This window comes from Aegilops tauschii, chromosome 7, assembly GCF_002575655.3.
Source record: "Aegilops tauschii subsp. strangulata cultivar AL8/78 chromosome 7, Aet v6.0, whole genome shotgun sequence".
Lineage (NCBI taxonomy): Eukaryota > Viridiplantae > Streptophyta > Magnoliopsida > Poales > Poaceae > Aegilops > Aegilops tauschii.
This window is the reverse complement of record NC_053041.3, coordinates 241,685,836-241,703,941: the sequence shown is the minus strand read 5'-3', so window position 1 is coordinate 241,703,941 and position 18,106 is coordinate 241,685,836. Positions and strand designations below refer to the sequence as shown.

At 44.1% G+C, this 18,106-nt stretch overlaps 1 protein-coding gene across 2 annotated transcripts; it reads right to left on the bottom strand.

The window, feature by feature from the left end:
• Positions 1-361: 361 nt before the first annotated feature.
• LOC109737465 (uncharacterized) lies at positions 362-3,583 on the bottom strand. Of its 2 annotated transcripts, none has more exons than XM_020296597.4 (6): positions 3,346-3,583; positions 2,618-2,685; positions 2,229-2,518; positions 1,589-1,663; positions 1,452-1,514; positions 362-737 (listed from the first exon to the last, which is right to left on the bottom strand). In XM_020296597.4, the coding sequence occupies exons 1-6, from the start codon at positions 3,447-3,449 to the stop codon at positions 660-662; spliced, it is 678 nt and encodes a 225-aa protein (XP_020152186.1). In that variant the 5' UTR covers positions 3,450-3,583; the 3' UTR covers positions 362-659. The 2 variants fall into 2 exon arrangements, with proteins under 2 accessions (XP_020152186.1, XP_040252348.1); XM_040396414.3 differs by lacking the exon at positions 362-737 and adding an exon at positions 1,246-1,306.
• Between the last annotated feature and the right edge of the window lie 14,523 nt (positions 3,584-18,106).

Sequence of the window (18,106 nt, the reverse complement as noted above, 5' to 3'; positions counted from 1 at the left end):
TTCGCTTGCCCAACATGTCCTTATAACTACCTGTTCACTCATCACACCACCTGTACATGGTCAGGAAGATAAAATCAATCATCAAAAAAAGTAAAAAGCCAATACCGATAGATAATTTTGGTCCCCGCACGCCGGTTAAGCGAGCTGACCATTTAGCAGCCCAGTCCACAACGCAGGCAAGAGCATAAACCGACATGTTAAAAGAAAAGAAAAACAAAGTTCCAAAGACGATGGTACACCTTCACAACATCAGGCAGATTTCACCACAGTACACGCAACACCCATTCGCAAAACAGGAGAAACCAAAAAAAAAAAGTTAAAAAATATGCAACACCCAGATCCTCCAAGCCAGTTAGCATGGACAACATGGCGATGTTCATCGCCCTGACTCCACTGTCAAGACTAATAGTAATAGGCAACAACTGGATCTGCCGTACACGGGAAACAATCCCAAAAGGCATGGTAAACTAGCATCCAAATATTCTAGGTCACAGATGGAGCAGCTCTCCCATGAACTGTTAGTTATCTTGCATTACAACACCACCCCGAGATCATGGAGTTCTATATTTATACATAGTCTAGGTAGGTAGGAATCTGGCTCGCCTTAAGTTACTCCTCAAGATGACAAGTCGTCTAACTAACCACGGCTTAAGATGCATTCAGCTGGTAGGCGGTAATGATCTTGAGGACTTCTTTCTCTTCGAAGCCAGTGCTGATAATATCTTCTTCCGAGGGCCCTGTAAGCATAATCAAGTTACCAAATTAATATGGATAGAACATCTTGGGAAAAAGATACAATCCATTTAGAGTACACTGGTAAAGGCAGAGGTTAAGCTTTAAGCAAAATCTTTACAAGCAGACCACAAGCAAAATGAAAGCTGAACAATTAATAAATGGACGTTGTTGCAGTTCTTAGATGTGTTACATGGTATTGCTCTGACATAATGGTTTGCTGAACCTATGCTAAATCTGGTATTGAAGCTAAATGTAGCTTGAGGTACTAATTACTCCCTCTGTAAAGAAATATAAGAGCGTTTAGATCACTGTGATCTAAACGCTCTTATATTTCTTTACGGAGGGAGTACTTAACCAGCTTACTTCATTCTACCCAACCAATGCTAATATAAATCTAATAACTGAGCTGATTGGATGCAAACTCAACAGGACAAAAATCAGATAGAGAGACAGACAGCATAGTAATACAACACACAAACGCCAAGCAAAAGCGAAAAATTAAATCACTCAACTGCTACAATTTCACTTTGACGGTTACGTCAATCTACATCCAGGATAGATCAGCATATACCTGCTATACCAGTTTAGTCTTACATTGCTCAGGGTGAAAGATTTCTTATTGTAGCAACATAGTGTAAACACATTTTGGGGGAAAGGGAACATGCTTCTAAAAGCTATGCAATAAAACATTGCATCAAATTAAGTTCGTGTAGTACCATTGGAATTCCTAGTGACTTCATGTCTTCCTCATTCATGTGAACCAATGCTTTCATATCAACCTGAAAATTGAATATACATCAACAAATGTAGTAGCACATCCACGGTTTGAAATTGCCACATAAATCAAACATGCCTCTTCAGCTTGGAAATTTATAGAATACTTCTCCAGATCAAGAGACTTCAGCAATCTGTCAAGTGAGGCATCAGCCTGCACGTTCCAAATAAACAAAGTATTTTAACATTAAATTAAAATGATGAAACCCACAGGAAACCAACAAGCATCTAGACAAGAATAACTGTACAGTGGTATTAAATTTATTTATTTTTGAAACGGAGGCAAAAGCTTTGCCTCATCCATTAATTAAGAAGGAAACGGACAAGAGTTTGCAGCACATTGTAAAGAAACTAAAAAATATTACATCATGGTCATTACTCTCCCGGCATCAAAAGACCCACATTTTTTGCCCCGGCAGTGACCCAAAGTGGTATGAAACTAGGCACACAAAACTTTTGGATCCAGACAGACAAACACCCCAAAGAAGTAGGGGATTAACATATATACGAATATTATAGTACACTAAGGATCAGAGTTCAATTAAAGGTTGCGCATATTATATGTTCAGGCAGAAAAACAATTCCTTTGTATTCACAGCACTAAACGCTAAATAGAGTAACAGGTAACATGTCAACAACCACTAGACTAGAACAAGAAACAACATGTAATAGCTCATCAGAATAATAGCTTGTAAGAAGATTGCATAGAACTCTCCTACCTTTTCCTGGGATTGCTTTGGCGCAGCTGGTGCATTTACTTGTTCAGTGACAGGACGGGCAGCAACAGCAACAGCAGCAGCAGCAGGGGTCTGTTTCTTTTGAACAGGTTTAGCACTCTTAGGAATCTCAGCTACAGGTTTTGGGATCTGAACTGTACTACTGAGTTGAGGGCGCTGGCCTCCAGATAACTTTTCGCGAAGATCTGGAACTGATGATTTCTTTACATCCACAGTGCTTTGCCTCATATGTGATTTTTGGATTGCTTGAAGATTTCTGGAAGCAGGTACAGCTTAACCACGCACAGCAGAAGAATCAAGGTGACGATAAATCTTCAAGGGGAATAGAAAGAAAGGGTACTGCTCAATATAATTCAGGCAGTACTCCTTACATGAACTTTGGGTTCCTACAGAATCCTTGTAGAGCTCACGCCTCCAAGTCCCATCAACTTGGCGAAACCTGCAAAATGCCCAATATGGAAGATGTACAGCAAATAAACAGACTAATAGCAGCAGCAATTTGCATTTAAGAGATCAGGTGAAAACAATGCACTCATTCAAGAGTTTCTTGAAGCTGAAATGGCAACTGGTATCTAAATGACCAGCCTTGCTGCAATAAGATTCACCATCAGTGACAACATTGTTCCAAATCATGCAATGCTGGTGCGCCTTTGCATAATGTCACCCTGCCCAATTGCTTTAAAAAGTATTTCAGATCAATGAAATGCCAAAAGGCCGCTGATGACCACATTTCAGATCAAGCAAATGTCGCGCATTTCCTCTATGTCTGATTAATCACACAGACACAGCCAACAAAAACAACCGTACTCCGTAGCTACTGATCTGATGATCCCATGTACGTTAGTAGCTACACTACGAATGAGATATACGATACCCCTAACCAGATCGTCTTACAACGAAAAGGGTACTAAGCTCCGTTAATCAAGCATCAAGCTACCAGTGCCACGAACTCCCTGATTTCAGGGCCCTAAGCAACATTTCCGAGCAATCTCGACTCGAGTACCCGATCCAAACAAGGGATTGCGAGCGCGCAACATCAAGCAGCACAGAAACAGCTAAACGAGCAATGATTGGGAAGCCTTCGAGCGAGCGACCGCACCTTTTCGCTGAGTCAGACCGCGGGCGAGAGCCTCCACCGCCGCCTCCCGAGCCGAGGCGGTCCCTGACGGAGCGCTTCCGTCCGGAGACCCTGTCGGCGTACATCCCGGGTGCAGGTGGAGGCGAGGACGGTGGCGACGAGCGCGTAGGGTTTCTTCGGCGAGGAGCGGAGCGGCGGAGAGGCCAGGGGCAGAATGGGAATAGACGAGACGCGGAGGTGTTCTCCGGAAATTTTCTCAGGCAGGCACCGGTATAATTACCTCCGAAGGACAAAAGGCCGCTTTAATTCCCATCTCAGCCCAATATGGGCAAGAAAAAAGAAAGATAGCCTGCGGGCTGGGACCGAAATCAGCCCAATATGAGCAAGATTCGCGATGACCTTTGTTTTCAATCGTGCTCCTACGAGATTGCTAGTTAAAGGCTACCCTGCAAGGTCACTCTACACCTTCTCGCAATCTGGCAGTTTTTTTCTTCCATAGATTTGTTCATTCAAAGCATTTTGTCTCTTAAACCATGTGTTCAAATACCGAATCGTTTTCATTGTCAGATTTCTCCCATCAAGGTGTTCGAAACTAGATCTCATTTTAATAAACTGCCTGACTCCGCGCGTGATAGAATTCTAATCCAACCGGTGTGCCTTTCTCGAATGCGTAAAACCAAAACTATAAACCAATTACCCGAGTCCCCATTCAAGATACATGAAACTATTCTAGACAAACCAATTGACCGTAACTATGCGATTGCAACATGATTTCAATAAAGTGAAAGCACACATTTGCTTCTTGCCAACAGCACATGTGTGCCTATGACTGAAGCACAGGTTGTGCTTCTGACGAAAGCACAGATTGTGCTTCTTGAGATGCAAATTTGTGCTTCCATGAGAAACACAATCAGATTTTATTTTCTTCAAGAAGCATAGATGTGCTTCGCATAAAAGAAATAAAATTTTCTTCCAAAACCTATGGAAAGCCAGGCAAAAACCGAAAAGCTAAAAAAAACTTACAAATCATCTAATATCTAAAAATGCATAAAAATAATAATCTAGAGGGAGAGCCCTCAAGCGACATGTGACGGCGGCTGGACACACCACTTGGTACATTGCCAAACCACAAAAGTGACCCTTGCAGGAGCTCCCCGAGTGGTAACCTTTAGTTAGTTGCTCCCGACCACCTAGCCTCACGCGCCCTACACGTCTAGGCCGGCCCAACAAAAGCGAACCACCTTGTTCGCTGGGCTGGCTTCTTCATCCGCTAACAAGTTTGACTCAATTCCCCTTGGCCGCCAACAAATTGATCGTTGGTTGTTGTCCTTTGATCGATTGATAGTTGATTTTGGAAAAAGTTCATGCGTGAGAAAAAAACTTGAAAAAAAATTCACAAATTTGCAAAAAAAAATGCACACTTGAAAAAACTTTACAAATTTGCAAAAAAGTTCAGGATCTAGAAAATATTCATGGATTTGGAAAAAATGCGGATTGGAGAAAATAATTGAGAGTTTGAAAAAGAGTTCATGAATTTGGAAAAAATTCACGGATATGATTTTTTTCACGGATTTTTAAAAGGTTTATGGACTTCAAAAAGTTCATTAATTTGAAAAAAATTGTGGATTTGAAAAAAATTCACTAATTAAAAGAAGAAAAAACAAATAGAAAACAAACGAAAATAAAAGGAACCTGGAAAAACCAAACAAAGCCCGCTATGGAAGACACAGAAAATCGGGGGGGGGGGGGGGTCTACAAGGTTCTAAAACCGGTGGGAAAAACACCACATGGCCGGCCTACTACACAACCGATCGGGTGCGTGCGTGCGTGTGTGTGTGTGTGCAAGGATCTTCTATTGTTTGTGTCTGGATAAGTGGAGCAGCTAGCTCATGATCCATCTTTGCTGATATGGGCACACCCTAAATGACACGAGTTGCTTATCCCATGATTATTCTTGCTTGGGCTATGCCTATATGCCCTTCCCATGCGTCCTCCTCATCTTTGGCTATGGGCGTCAGCCCTTTTTCTAAGAATGTGAATCAAAAAACGGCATTTCCTATTTTCTACATATCGCGACAAATGGGTCACATCTCGCATAGAGCCAGCCAGCGAGCGACTCAGCTGGTCGACCCATTTAGATTGGTAGCCTGTCTACAGAGTTCTTTCCTGTTCCTAAAAAACAGAGTTCGTTTCTGGCAAGGTTTTGATGATTCTAAAAAAAAGGGGAAAAGGTTCAGATTCCCAGTTGTCCTTATTTTAGGAACCTTCCAGGTCTGGTTTTTCTCAGGTTTTTACTGTTGGTTTTTGCTTAATTTTTTACTTTTTTTTCAAAAGAGTTTCACAATTTAAAAAATATTCATGAAATTTCAGAAATGTTTAGAACATTTAGGAAAAATGTTAACATTATTAAAAATCCACAATTTCAACAAAAGTTTGGGTCTTTATAAAATGTTTGGAATCTTAATGTTAAATGTTTTTAAAAACATATTTGAAAATTTCAATAATTGTTCAAGAAATTTAAATTTTCAAAATCTGTTCATTTTTTAAATCTCTCGAAATTTCAAATACAAATGGCGTGTTTTAAAAATATGCAAATGTTCTTCATTTCTAAAGCAAACATATAACAGACCTACCAAAAACAAATAAACCAGGGAGAAAGCAAAAACAAAATGATAGAAAACCATCTAGTCAGGTCACTACATTGCAGGACGCTAAATGGAGAGGCCCAGTTGCGTATGCCACCCTCAAAAAACTGGCAATATGTCGCCCTAACGGGCAGAATAAGGCACAGTAATGGCCCAACCCATTTATGGGCTATTGGCCAGTTTACTCGCCCTGCTCTATTTTTGGTTCATTCAGTTCCTAGTTTTGTCCCTCTCTTTAAAAAAAAAGTTCCTAGTTCCTAGTTCTTTTTCTTTGATTTCTTATGTTTTTCGCTGATTTCATTTTTCATTTCCCACTTACTTATTTATTCAATTTTCATATATTTGTTTTATATACATTTTTCAAATATGTCCTGTTATGTTGTTTTCAATACACCCTGAATGTTTCCAAAATACACATTTAAATTTTGTAATTACATGTTGAACTTTTCACACAAAAAAATGATCATTTTTTAAATATATAATGAATAATGTTAAAAATATGTGATTAATTTTCTATTTTTTATTAAGCTATGAACCTAAATACCCAAAGATTTATTTTTTCCGAATACTCGGTGAATTTTTTAAAGACACGATGAGCATTTCTCTAACTATGAGATGAACAATGTTTGACTATGTGACAAACATTTAAAAATTATGTGTATATTTTTTATTTCTCTAGGTATAATTATTTTCTTTTTAAAAGTAATTATCATTTTAAAGAGTTCTGATGGGCAGACTAGAGAAGTTTGGAATCCTAATTGGATTGATAATGGGCAGACTACAGGAGCGAATTGCTCATCCAAAGTTATATCAGGAAGGTATCATACGCAGGATTGGTGATGGGCACACTATAGAAGGTTGCACTACTGCAGGATGGTCCAAACGCGACACTACGATCAGAGACCCTTCGATGAAACTGTGTGCGATGCCATAATCGCAAACGGTGGTGTAAAAAACCCGTAAAAAAAGGTGCAAAATGTTTGCGATGACAGATGCATCAAACACGGTTCAGAATTTAGTTGCGTATGCGATGCAGGGCATACGGTTCAGCTCAATTAACTGTTTGGGATGAGGAGGCACAAAAGAAACGGGCAGCCAGATGAAGGCGTGTGCGATATACAGCATACGGTTCACTGGGATGAACTGTGTGTGATTAGGCAACACAATGGAAACGTTTTAACTGAACAAGAGGTGTGTGATACGCGGCACACAGGTCCGTAATCTGAAATATGTGCGAAGACCAATGATAACACAGACGATTGCTGCTAATAAGCCGTGTGAATTGCTCTGTCTACAGTAGAATAACATGTATATATATAACTGAAATAAACATCCAATTACATAAGTGACTCGACAGATCATTCGCACACACCTCAATAAACAATTGCATGCATTCTAAAGTAGGAGAAACGATCGTCTAGTCATCTACTTCTTGTGACGCTCCTGCCACTTCTATGTGGCTCGATCCCTCGTCTGGGTCAGGAAGAAGACAGTTCCTCATGTCAACGATCCGCCTGTACATCTCGTAGCTTGTGTACGCGTCCATGGCCGCGTACTTGACATGTTGTTCATCCAGTCTCTTATGCCACACACTGTGCTAGGCGTTCTTGTCCCTATTGCTCTCTTGCTTCAGCTTCACGTAGTAGGGGTCGATGATGGCCGAGGCGAGGTCAACCAGGGAGTTCAGTTTGCTTTTGTCGTTGCCCCAGACCTTGTAGCGGTGCTGGATGTTGACAAGATTCGGGCATTTCAAGTCCGAAACCTTGAGCGCTTTTAGATCGTTGGTGGTATCCACCGTAGCGAAACTGTAGTCAGAACTGTTGATAAACCTGGAGAAACGCTCGCAAGGCCTTGTGGCAAGGTGGAAGTGGTAGACGAGGACGGCATGCCGCATGCACAACTGAGCGACGACAACCTTCTGATCGTACCCGGCACGACCGATGGTGTACTTGAGGTCGAAGCCGACCACTCGGTACTTGTCCTCGGCAAGGAACTGCTCCATAGTTTGAATGGAGCTCTCCACCGAGACCGGATCGTTCGTGTACACCACCGAGAGGGCCTTCCCCCTCACGTGGGTGTCCACTACGTGATGCGTGGTGAACTGCCCGCCGTTGTCGTTGTCGGCCGCTGGGAGCGCCATTGGAGCCACGGGGAGCGCCATTGGAACCGCTGGATGTCCTCTCTGTATGTGTCCTCGTGGTGTGCTTATTGTGTCATGTGAGACGAGAGATGAAGGTAAATGGCCACAGGAATAAAAGGGGGCCGGGCGGCGTGGATTCTCGGCGCGTCCGCATGGCAGTTTTTGCAGCGGGTAACTGCATCGTCGCGCCGCGCCCGGTGCAACCGCTTGCACATGAACGTGCGTGATCGTGCGCCGGCCCAAAACACTGGCAGCGCGCATGGAGGGACGAGGGAAGAGCACCCGGAGGGACGCGAGAGCAGAGTGCGCGTGGCGGGACGCGAGCAGAGCGCGCCGCGGCCGCCTGAACCGCAAGCAACCACACGCATAGAGCAGTTGAACACGCAGGAAATGGTCGCCTACAAGCCGGCCGACAGTTGCATCGCTGCGTAGAGAGTGGCCGTGTGGTACCACCTTCGTCTAGTCTATAGTCTCCTTTATATTCCGTGCCATACTTTGCCCTCAAATTTAACCAACAAAATGTTAATGCATATTTTAAAAATTATATAATTGGAAACTATCTTCAAATACAAATCCAACTATATAATTTTTGGCGGCATGCATTCGTATTTTATTAGTTAAATCATACTTATAAACCAGGACGGTGGTATAGTAGGTAATTAAATCGCAAACGTTTTTTATTAACCGTATGTGTACGTTGCCTTTCGTCCTCCTCTCGCACGTCTTGTCACCCCGCTGCCGCAGACGGCTTACAGCGCAAGCTTGCGCAGCGCGCGGGGGCGTTCTTTTTGCCAAACGATGGCGCCAATGAATCGTCGGTGAGTCCGTTCCCGTGCAACCTCGCAGGTTCCCGCGCAAGTTTCCCGCCCGACTCGGTGAAATCCCCCAAAATCCCAATGCTTACCGGCTTGCTATAAAAACCCTCACGGCCGGCGAGTCCTGCGTCGCATTTTCCCCTCCATCCCTGTAGCTTATCTTGTCTGCTTCTCCCACATTCGCCAATGGCACCGGTCCGTCGTCGTCGCTCAGCCACTCCGCCGTCATCAGAGGATAACTCCAGCTGGGAGGCTACACCGCAGCGGCGGTGCAGTCCCCAGCGTAGTGTAGTGCGCGTGGCGTCCTTGTTGGGTGTGCGCGGAACACCCACCACACGCTCCGCCGCTGGTGCTCGTCGGCAGCCGTTGCCGGCCGCCGTTGCCGCCACACCACCGTCGAAAGCCAGGGCCATCGTCCGCTCCGCCGCCGCGGCCCGAAGGCGGGAGATGGCCGTCGTGGCCGCCATCCCACTGCTGGCCACTGTGGCCATCACCCGCTCCGCCACTGCGGCCCGAAGGCGGGAGGTGGTGGTCGTGGCCGCCACCCCGTCGTCGGCTGCCGTGGCCGCCAGCCCACCGTCGACCGCCGGGGTCATCACCCGCTCCGCCACCGCCGCCCGAAGGCGGGAGGCGGAGGTGGATGCCCGCACGTGCATCAGCGACCTTGCGCGCTACACCGAGTTCCTGCGGGAGGAGGAGGAGCACCTCGTCGAGCACGCAAAGAGCCTTACCGCCGCAGTGGCCGCGGCACACGCCACCTTAGAGGCGAGGAATCAGGAGATCTACGAGGAGAACCACCGCTTTGAGAGGGGTCGTCTGGAGCGGCAGAAGGCGTTCGAAGCGAGCGTCGCTGAAGCTGCATTAGCGGCAGGCACCGCATTGCGGTTGCCCAGCTCGTCGGTAGGCTCCTCCTCATCCGCCTCTTACTGAGCGCGCTCGGCAGAGGAGAGGCAGCCGGAAGTAGTACAAAGCCCCTCCGCAGTAGTAGTAGTATTTAGGGGCTATTTTATTCAGCTCATCTGACTATAGATGTGGTGGAACTGTACAACGTACTTAAAATTAGCTAGCATATATATAGTTGAACTAGCTATTTCAGTACGTGGTTGGCAACAATTGGAGAAAAGTTTGGTCGGTTCAGCTGTCGAGTTGAACTGTTTGTATAAATTAAGAACGACTGCTTAATCTATGAATGAAATCTATGCTTAATTACTGGATTTTAGTTGCAAAAATTAGATACTGCTAGTGATTTTTAGCTTAATATTTTGACAAATGCAGTGTTAGAAGGATTGACAAATCTTACCAAATTCTTTGTACGTGGTTGCATACGGGTCATCCAAAACAATCGTTTGCGTTGAAGGGATGCACAAATCCTGTGCTGCTCTCACTTTGCATACGGGTGTTCTATCTAAAACGTTTGCGATCAAGAGCTGCAGAAATCCTGCTCGGCACATTTTCTCTTGGCTTCCTGGGGAAGCTGTCAGTTTGCATACGGGTGTTCTAACTAAAACGTTTGCTATGAGTGTTTTATATTTAAAGAGCGAATTAAACTGCGGCTTTGGTGCCATTAATGGAGAGGATGCGAGCAAGGCGGGCGGGCATGAAAGTCAAAGGGCTCGCTCCCCAGTGAGCCTGGGCAGCGTACAGCTCGCACGCTTCCCAGTGAGCCTGCGCACTCAAGGACAACTTGCACGCCTCTCGGTCAGCCTGCGCACCGCACGACGCTTGCACGCCTCCCGTTCAGTCAAGGTCAAGTAGCTGTCCGCACGGCACCTCCTACAGCCATTAAAACCAAGACACGTGGCGTCACGTGAATGGTTAACAGAATTTTGGATTTACTAGAATTTAAAAATCAAGCATCTCAATGTTTTGCGGGCAATCAACGGTGCCCCGGTGTTTGAAATTCATTCCCATTTCTTGCATGGGACCTAAGCATGCACCCAAGGACACAAATTTGATTTTTCAACCAATTTATATGCACTGGAGCATGTGCATGTAGTTCAAATTTGAATTACGCACATAAAATGCATTGAAAACTTAGTTAATGCATAAAAATGTCCAAACGAACCCTGAAAAATCACAAAAATTCACACAACACTCCCGTTGTTCTATGTCGACACGAGAAAAATATTTGAAAGCAATAAGAGTCAATGGATATCGTTTCGTCCCAAAGGTGGGACGTTCCCTACCGAAAACCATCATGCTTGTTGTGAGAAGCTCCGGTTTGTGAGAAGCATATACCCAAACCTGCCTCAAATGGACAAAATTTGTACCACGACATGTTGATGCCGCTCCATGATAGCATGCCAAGTTTCATGAATTTCAGACAAGTTTTGGAGTTACTAGAATTTAAAAACCAGGCATCTCAATGTTTTGCCGGCAATCAACGGTGCCCCGGTGTTTGAAATTCATTCCCATTTCTTGCATGGGACCTAAGCATGCACCCAAGGACACAGATTTGATTTTTCAACCAATTTATATGCACTGGAGCATGTGCATGTAGTTCAAATTTGAATTATGCACATAAAATGCATTGAAAACTCAGTTAATGCATAAAAATGTCCGAACGAACCCCGAAAAATCACAAAATTTCACACAACACTCCTGTTGTTCTATGTTGACACGAGAAATTTTTTTGAAAGCAATAAGAGGCAATGGATATCGGTCCATCCCCAAAGGTGAGACGTTCCCTACCGAAAACCATCATGCTTATTGTGAGAAGCTCCGGTTTGTGAGAAGCATATACCCAAACCTGCCCCAAATGGGACAAAATTTGTACCACGGCATGTTGATGCTGCTCCATGATAGCATGCCAAGTTTCATGAATTTCAAACGAGTTTTGGATTTACTAGAATTTAAAAACTAGGCATCTCAATGTTTTGCTGGCAATCAACGGTGCCCCGGTGTTTGAAATTCATTCCCATTTCTTGCATGGGACCTAAGCATGCACCCAAGGACACAATTAGTTTTTCAACCAATTTATATGCACTGGAGCATGTGCATGTAGTTCAAATTTGAATTATGCACATAAAATGCATTGAAAACTCAGTTAATGCATACAAATGTCCAAACGAACCCTGAAAAATCACAAAAATTCACACAACACTCCTGTTTTTCTGTGTTGACACGAGAAAAAAATTGAAAGCAATAAGACGAAATGGATATCGTTTCGTCCCCAAAGGTGGGACGTTTCCCTACCGAAGACCATCATGCTTGTTGTGAGAAGCTTCGGTTTGTGAGAAGCATATACCCAAACCTGCCCCAAATGGGACAAAATTTGTTGACGGCATGTTGATGCCGCTCCATGATAGCATGCCAAGTTTCATGAATTTCAAACGAGTTTTGGATTTACTAGAATTGAAAAACCAGGCATCTCAATGTTTTGCCGGCAATCAACGGTGCCCCGGTGTTTGAAATTCATTCCCATTTCTTGCATGGGACCTAAGCATGCACCCAAGGACACAGATTTGTTTTTTCAACCAATTTATATGCACTGGAGCATGTGCATGTAGTTCAAATTTGAATTATGCACATAAAATGCATTGAAAACTCAGTTAATGCATAAAAATGTCCAAACGAACCTTGAAAAATCACAAAAATTCACACAACACTCCTGTTTTTCTGTGTTGACACGAGAAAAAAAATTAAAAGCAATAAGAGGCAATGGATATCGTTTTGTCCCCAAAGGTGGGACGTTTCCCTACCGAAAACCATCAGGCTTGTTGTGAGAAGCTTCGGTTTGTGAGAAGCATATACCCAAACCTGCCCCAAATGGGACAAAATTTGTTCACGGCATGTTGATGCCGCTCCATGATAGCATGCCAAGTTTCATGAATTTCAGACGAGTTTTGGATTTACTAGAATTGAAAAACCAGGCATCTCAATGTTTTGCGGGCAATCAACGGTGCCCCGGTGTTTGAAATTCATTCCCATTTCTTGCATGGGACCTAAGCATGCACCCAAGGACACAGATTTGATTTTTCAACCAATTTATATGCACTGGAGCATGTGCATGTAGTTCAAATTTGAATTATGCACATAAAATGCATTAAAAACTTAGTTAATGCATAAAAATGTCCAAACGAACCCTAAAAAATCACAAAAATTCACACAACACTCCTGTTTTTCTGTGTTGACACGAGAAAAAAAAATTAAAAGCAATAAGAGTCAATGGATATCGTTTCGTCCCAAAGGTGGGACGTTCCCTACCGAAAACCATCATGCTTGTTGTGAGAAGCTCCGGTTTGTGAGAAGCATATACCCAAACCTGCCTCAAATGGACAAAATTTGTTCACGGCATGTTGATGCCGCTCCATGATAGCATGCCAAGTTTCATGAATTTCAGACGAGTTTTGGATTTACTAGAATTGAAAAACCAGGCATCTCAATGTTTTGCCGGCAATCAACGGTGCCCCGGTGTTTGAAATTCATTCCCATTTCTTGCATGGGACCTAAGCATGCACCCAAGGACACAGATTTGATTTTTCAACCAATTTATATGCACTGGAGCATGTGCATGTAGTTCAAATTTGAATTATGCACATAAAATGCATTGAAAACTCAGTTAATGCATAAAAATGTCCGAACGAACCCCGAAAAATCACAAAATTTCACACAACACTCCTGTTGTTCTATGTTGACACGAGAAATTTTTTTGAAAGCAATAAGAGGCAATGGATATCGGTTCATCCCCAAAGGTGAGACGTTCCCTACCGAAAACCATCATGCTTATTGTGAGAAGCTCCGGTTTGTGAGAAGCATATACCCAAACCTGCCCCAAATGGGACTAAATTTGTACCATGGCATGTTGATGCCGCTCCATGATAGCATGCCAAGTTTCATGAATTTCAGACGAGTTTTGGATTTACTAGAATTTAAAAACCAGGCATCTCAATGTTTTGCCGGCAATCAACGGTGCCCTGGTGTTTGAAATTCATTCCCATTTCTTGCATGGGACCTAAGCATGCACCCAAGGACACAAATTTGATTTTTCAACCAATTTATATGCACTGGAGCATGTGCATGTAGCTCAAATTTGAATTGTTCACCTGAAATGGCTAGAAGACCAATTTAATGTATAAAATGTTCAAACGAACCCTGTATAATTCCAATTCTTTTATGACACACATATAGTTGCATGTTCACTCCAAATAAAAGGCCTAGCAATTCAAACACAGTCCATTGCAGCTGTGACCCCATTATGTAATTCAAATCAAAATGAAAAATCAAGTAGATCGCACACAGTTTATTATCAACAACCGTGTGAGATGTAGTACAAAATATTTTGGAGCACCATCGGTGTATAGTACGCCTATGGCTTACGCGAGAAGGGCGTCGGCTACAGTCCACAGCCGGCGTCTCAAGCACACTAGCTCGCTCCCCAAATATCTTTTCACTGTTCAATCGTCGCCGGTGAAAGATGGGCACGTGGACCCGCGTTGTGAGGGCAACTTCGGTGGCCCACTCCGGTGAGAGCGCGGCTGCAGCTGCCATGCGCGTGCCAACAAGGTGCATGAGCGCGGCCTCAATTTGCGACCGGGCGGCAAAGGCAGCCCAAACGACCGTTGTTGCTTCTCAGGTGGTGGCAGCAACATCTGCCTCGGGGATAGCAACTGGCGAGAGCTGCACAGCAGCTGTCCGTTCCGCAGCGGCGGCCTTAGCCCTGATGGAGTCCACCCACGACCATGTCGAGGCCGCCCACGCCCAGCTCCTGGCGGTCACCGCACAAATCGAACGAAGCTTCTCCGACAACGGTCGGCAACCCACGGCCGAAGAGCTGGCAATCGCCGAGAGCGTTCGAGCAGCCGTCCATTCCTCCGCCGCATACCTTGCGACGACGGAGCCCGTCCAAGCCCAGATCCCGTCCGCCCACGCCTAGCTCATGGCGGCCTTTTCCAAAGAGATGGCAGACGCGGATGGCGAGATGCTTGCCGAGTATGGTGCGATGGATGCCATGGAGCCCCTTCCCCAGGAGACCGCGGGCGCGAGCTGGACATGGAGGCGGCGGCGGAGATTGACGAGCACCAGCCGTAGTAGTACTCTTTGTTTTGTTTAATTAAGAGCGCCGGTCTTTAATTTTTTAGAGTAATGTTTAGGTCAGCTAGCTCTGTTTAATTGCTGAACTTGCTCGATTAAGAAGTGAGGGTGTGCTGTAGTCTCCTTTGTATACCCAAATTATGCAATGACGTGGATGACCACTATAACCATGGAAATTCGAACCAAAACTTTTGACGTTCAAACTCATCACACACGGGTTAAGCTATCTGAATCGTTTGTGATGTCCACATATCGTACACAGTTCTGAATAAGGGACCATGTGTGATGACACTTTGTGTGCCATTTTTTTGGCTGAAGCGATTCCAAATTTTCGGCTTCCACAGAAATATCTACCGCCCGCCCCCTCCCCCTTACCAAAAGTCACATTTCCCCTCTTTCCGCCTTCCTTTCCAAGTTGAAACCATCACTCCTTGCTTGCAGCGCCGCCGCCTCCTCGTCGGCGACCCTCGTTCACGCTGCTCGGCCTCCTCTATCCAGGCAGGTAATCCACACCCGACCCCCATCCTCCTCCTCCTTCCACATCCCACATGCCCCGACCGCCGGTGCGAGCGCGACACCTTCCACCCAAATCACCGACCCCTCCACCAAATAAGCGCCGGCCTAAGCCATGGTGCACGCAGTATAGCTAGGACCTCAACGAGCATTTGGCAGCGGAGAAGCAAATCGCGGCCGCACGCGCAGATGAGGTCGCGATGGCTGCCATTCGTGCCGTCCCCCAGATCTTGAAGGAGCACCTTGCCAATTTCTAGCTATGCCGGTTAAGCATGCTCGGTTTACCCATTGCATGTGCTGCTCCTGCCTTTCCTTCACAAATTCTAGTGAATTGTGCTATCTAATTTCACCATGTAGTCTGTTGCTCTAGTGTATATGTTCTATATGTCGTGCAGTGTGGTGCTCACTTATTAACTGTTTTGTTAATTAGTTGTCATCTTCAGTTAACTGTTTGGTTCAATTCTGCAAATGTGATGTTCAATTCTTCAGGCTGCAATTTTGTATTGTCTTCCATGTGAGAAATAAATCGAATTTATCTTTACAAAATTGTGGGTGCATTCTGTTATTGTACACCATGTGAGGAATAAATTGAATTTGGCTGTAGTAAATACATGAGAAACAAATACAATTGCTACAATTGGTTGTAGTTAACTGTTTGGTTAACTCTCTGATCTTCTATTAGGAGTATGTTATATTGTGCAATGTGGTGCTTAGTTAATGTTTGGTTCATTTGTTGTGGTGTTTAGTTAACTGTTTGGTTCAATGTTATATTGTGCAATGTGGTGCTCAGTTAAAGTTTGGTTCATTTGTTGTGGTGTTTAGTTAACTGCTTGGTTCAATTCTGCAACGCGATGTCCAATTGTCGTGGGTAGAATTTTGTATTGTTGTGCATGTGAGGAATAAATCGAATTTGGCTGCACTTAATACATGAGAAATATATACAAGTGTTATATTTCCTAGTTCTTAATCATGCTTGGTTTGGGTAAATGGGTAAATGGGTTTTCCGTGTGGCTTCAATTAATCTGATGAATCTGCAATGTGCTTATTTTTCATCAACATATTTTACTGATAGCATGCGAACCCTTACTTAACCTGATGACTAACTACCTTATATGTGTTGCAGGGAAACAATGGGAAGCGCTGAGGTTTACAATCGAGGTTACAAGTGCATGGTCTGTTGTCTAATAGCACATTATTGTGCAATTGCAGGAACCATTCTAATATTTTGGTTTTTAACAATTTGGTCTTGCACATGTAGGTTCTGCTGTCAGAGGTTTTGACCCACTGTTCGACCCTTTTTGCATATGGGGAAATGAGTTGTCCATGAATATCAATCAAATCAAGAAACTCAGAAAGATTGTTAGGATAAAGAAATTAGCGACAAAAAACAACAAGATCTTTGTCTGCACAATGAAGAAGACATCAGTTCACTACAAGATGGTACTAACTATTATACCTTGCCTTTCTTTTATTCCTTTGCCCCATTTCCAATATAGAGAAGATATTTTATGCACATCCTTGTTCTTAGGCCTTTCCAAAGCAGTTCACTGATGATTACCTCTCAAACCACCTCTATGGTCAGGAGGCGAGGAAGGTTTTCATACAACACCCACGGTTCAATATTGAAGTGTTCCTGAAGAGGATGAAGGACGGACGGTCAATCATCCACAGGCACTGGCCTAAAGTTGCAAAGACCTTCAACATGAATGAAGGTTCAATATTCTCCTTCCGCTTCAGCAGTTTTCCAGATGAGATGCATCTGTCTATATACCATCTATGATGCTAATTTCGAAAGGTTTTACATGTTGCATGTGGAACTTGCTGCTGGTGCAGTTGTGTAATGGGGTAGCTGAGTGCTGAAGCTATATCATGTTGTACTCTGATGTATTTCAATTATGAAATTATGCTTCCTTAATATGGAAATGAAATATATTGTGTGCTTAATATGAAATGTCAATTAGATTAATAAATGGATTATGAATAATCAGATAATTAGCCTGCTAATGGCGAATTAGCTTGCTAATTGTGTTTTGCTATTGCAAACGGTTGTTGAAAAAATACCGTGGGTGATGACCTCAGGCAACGCACACAGTTTCTAGGAATAAACCGTGTTGGATCAATGAACAATCACACACGACTTTCTCTTGAAAACTGTTTGCGTTAGGACACCTTGCGCAAACGTTTACCACATAAAAATGTGTGTGATGGACAACCTTTGCCACACAGTTTCTTCTACGGACCGTGTGTGAAACATTCAATAACGCAAACGATTTAACGGGAAAAATTGTGTGTGATGTACCTGTGAACGGAAACATTTTCCTTGGAGCGACTGTGTGGGATGTGCATACAAACGGAGACATTTAGCGGGGACTGACTGTGTGGGGTGTACTTGCAACTGGAAACAATTCGCCGTATAATTGTATTTTTTATCTCTACTGTATGTATTTCTGTATTTGAGTGCTCGCCCGTCGCACATGACCTCATTTTGCCGAACGTGTGTGCCAGGAGGGCATATCCCTGACGGTTTCTCCGTCTTGTGGGAAGGACCCCCCATCACCCACACTCACTTGGCTATGGTTCCAAATGCCGTCGCGGAAAGGGGTAAAAAACCGTTTGTTTAGGACCGACGCGCACCA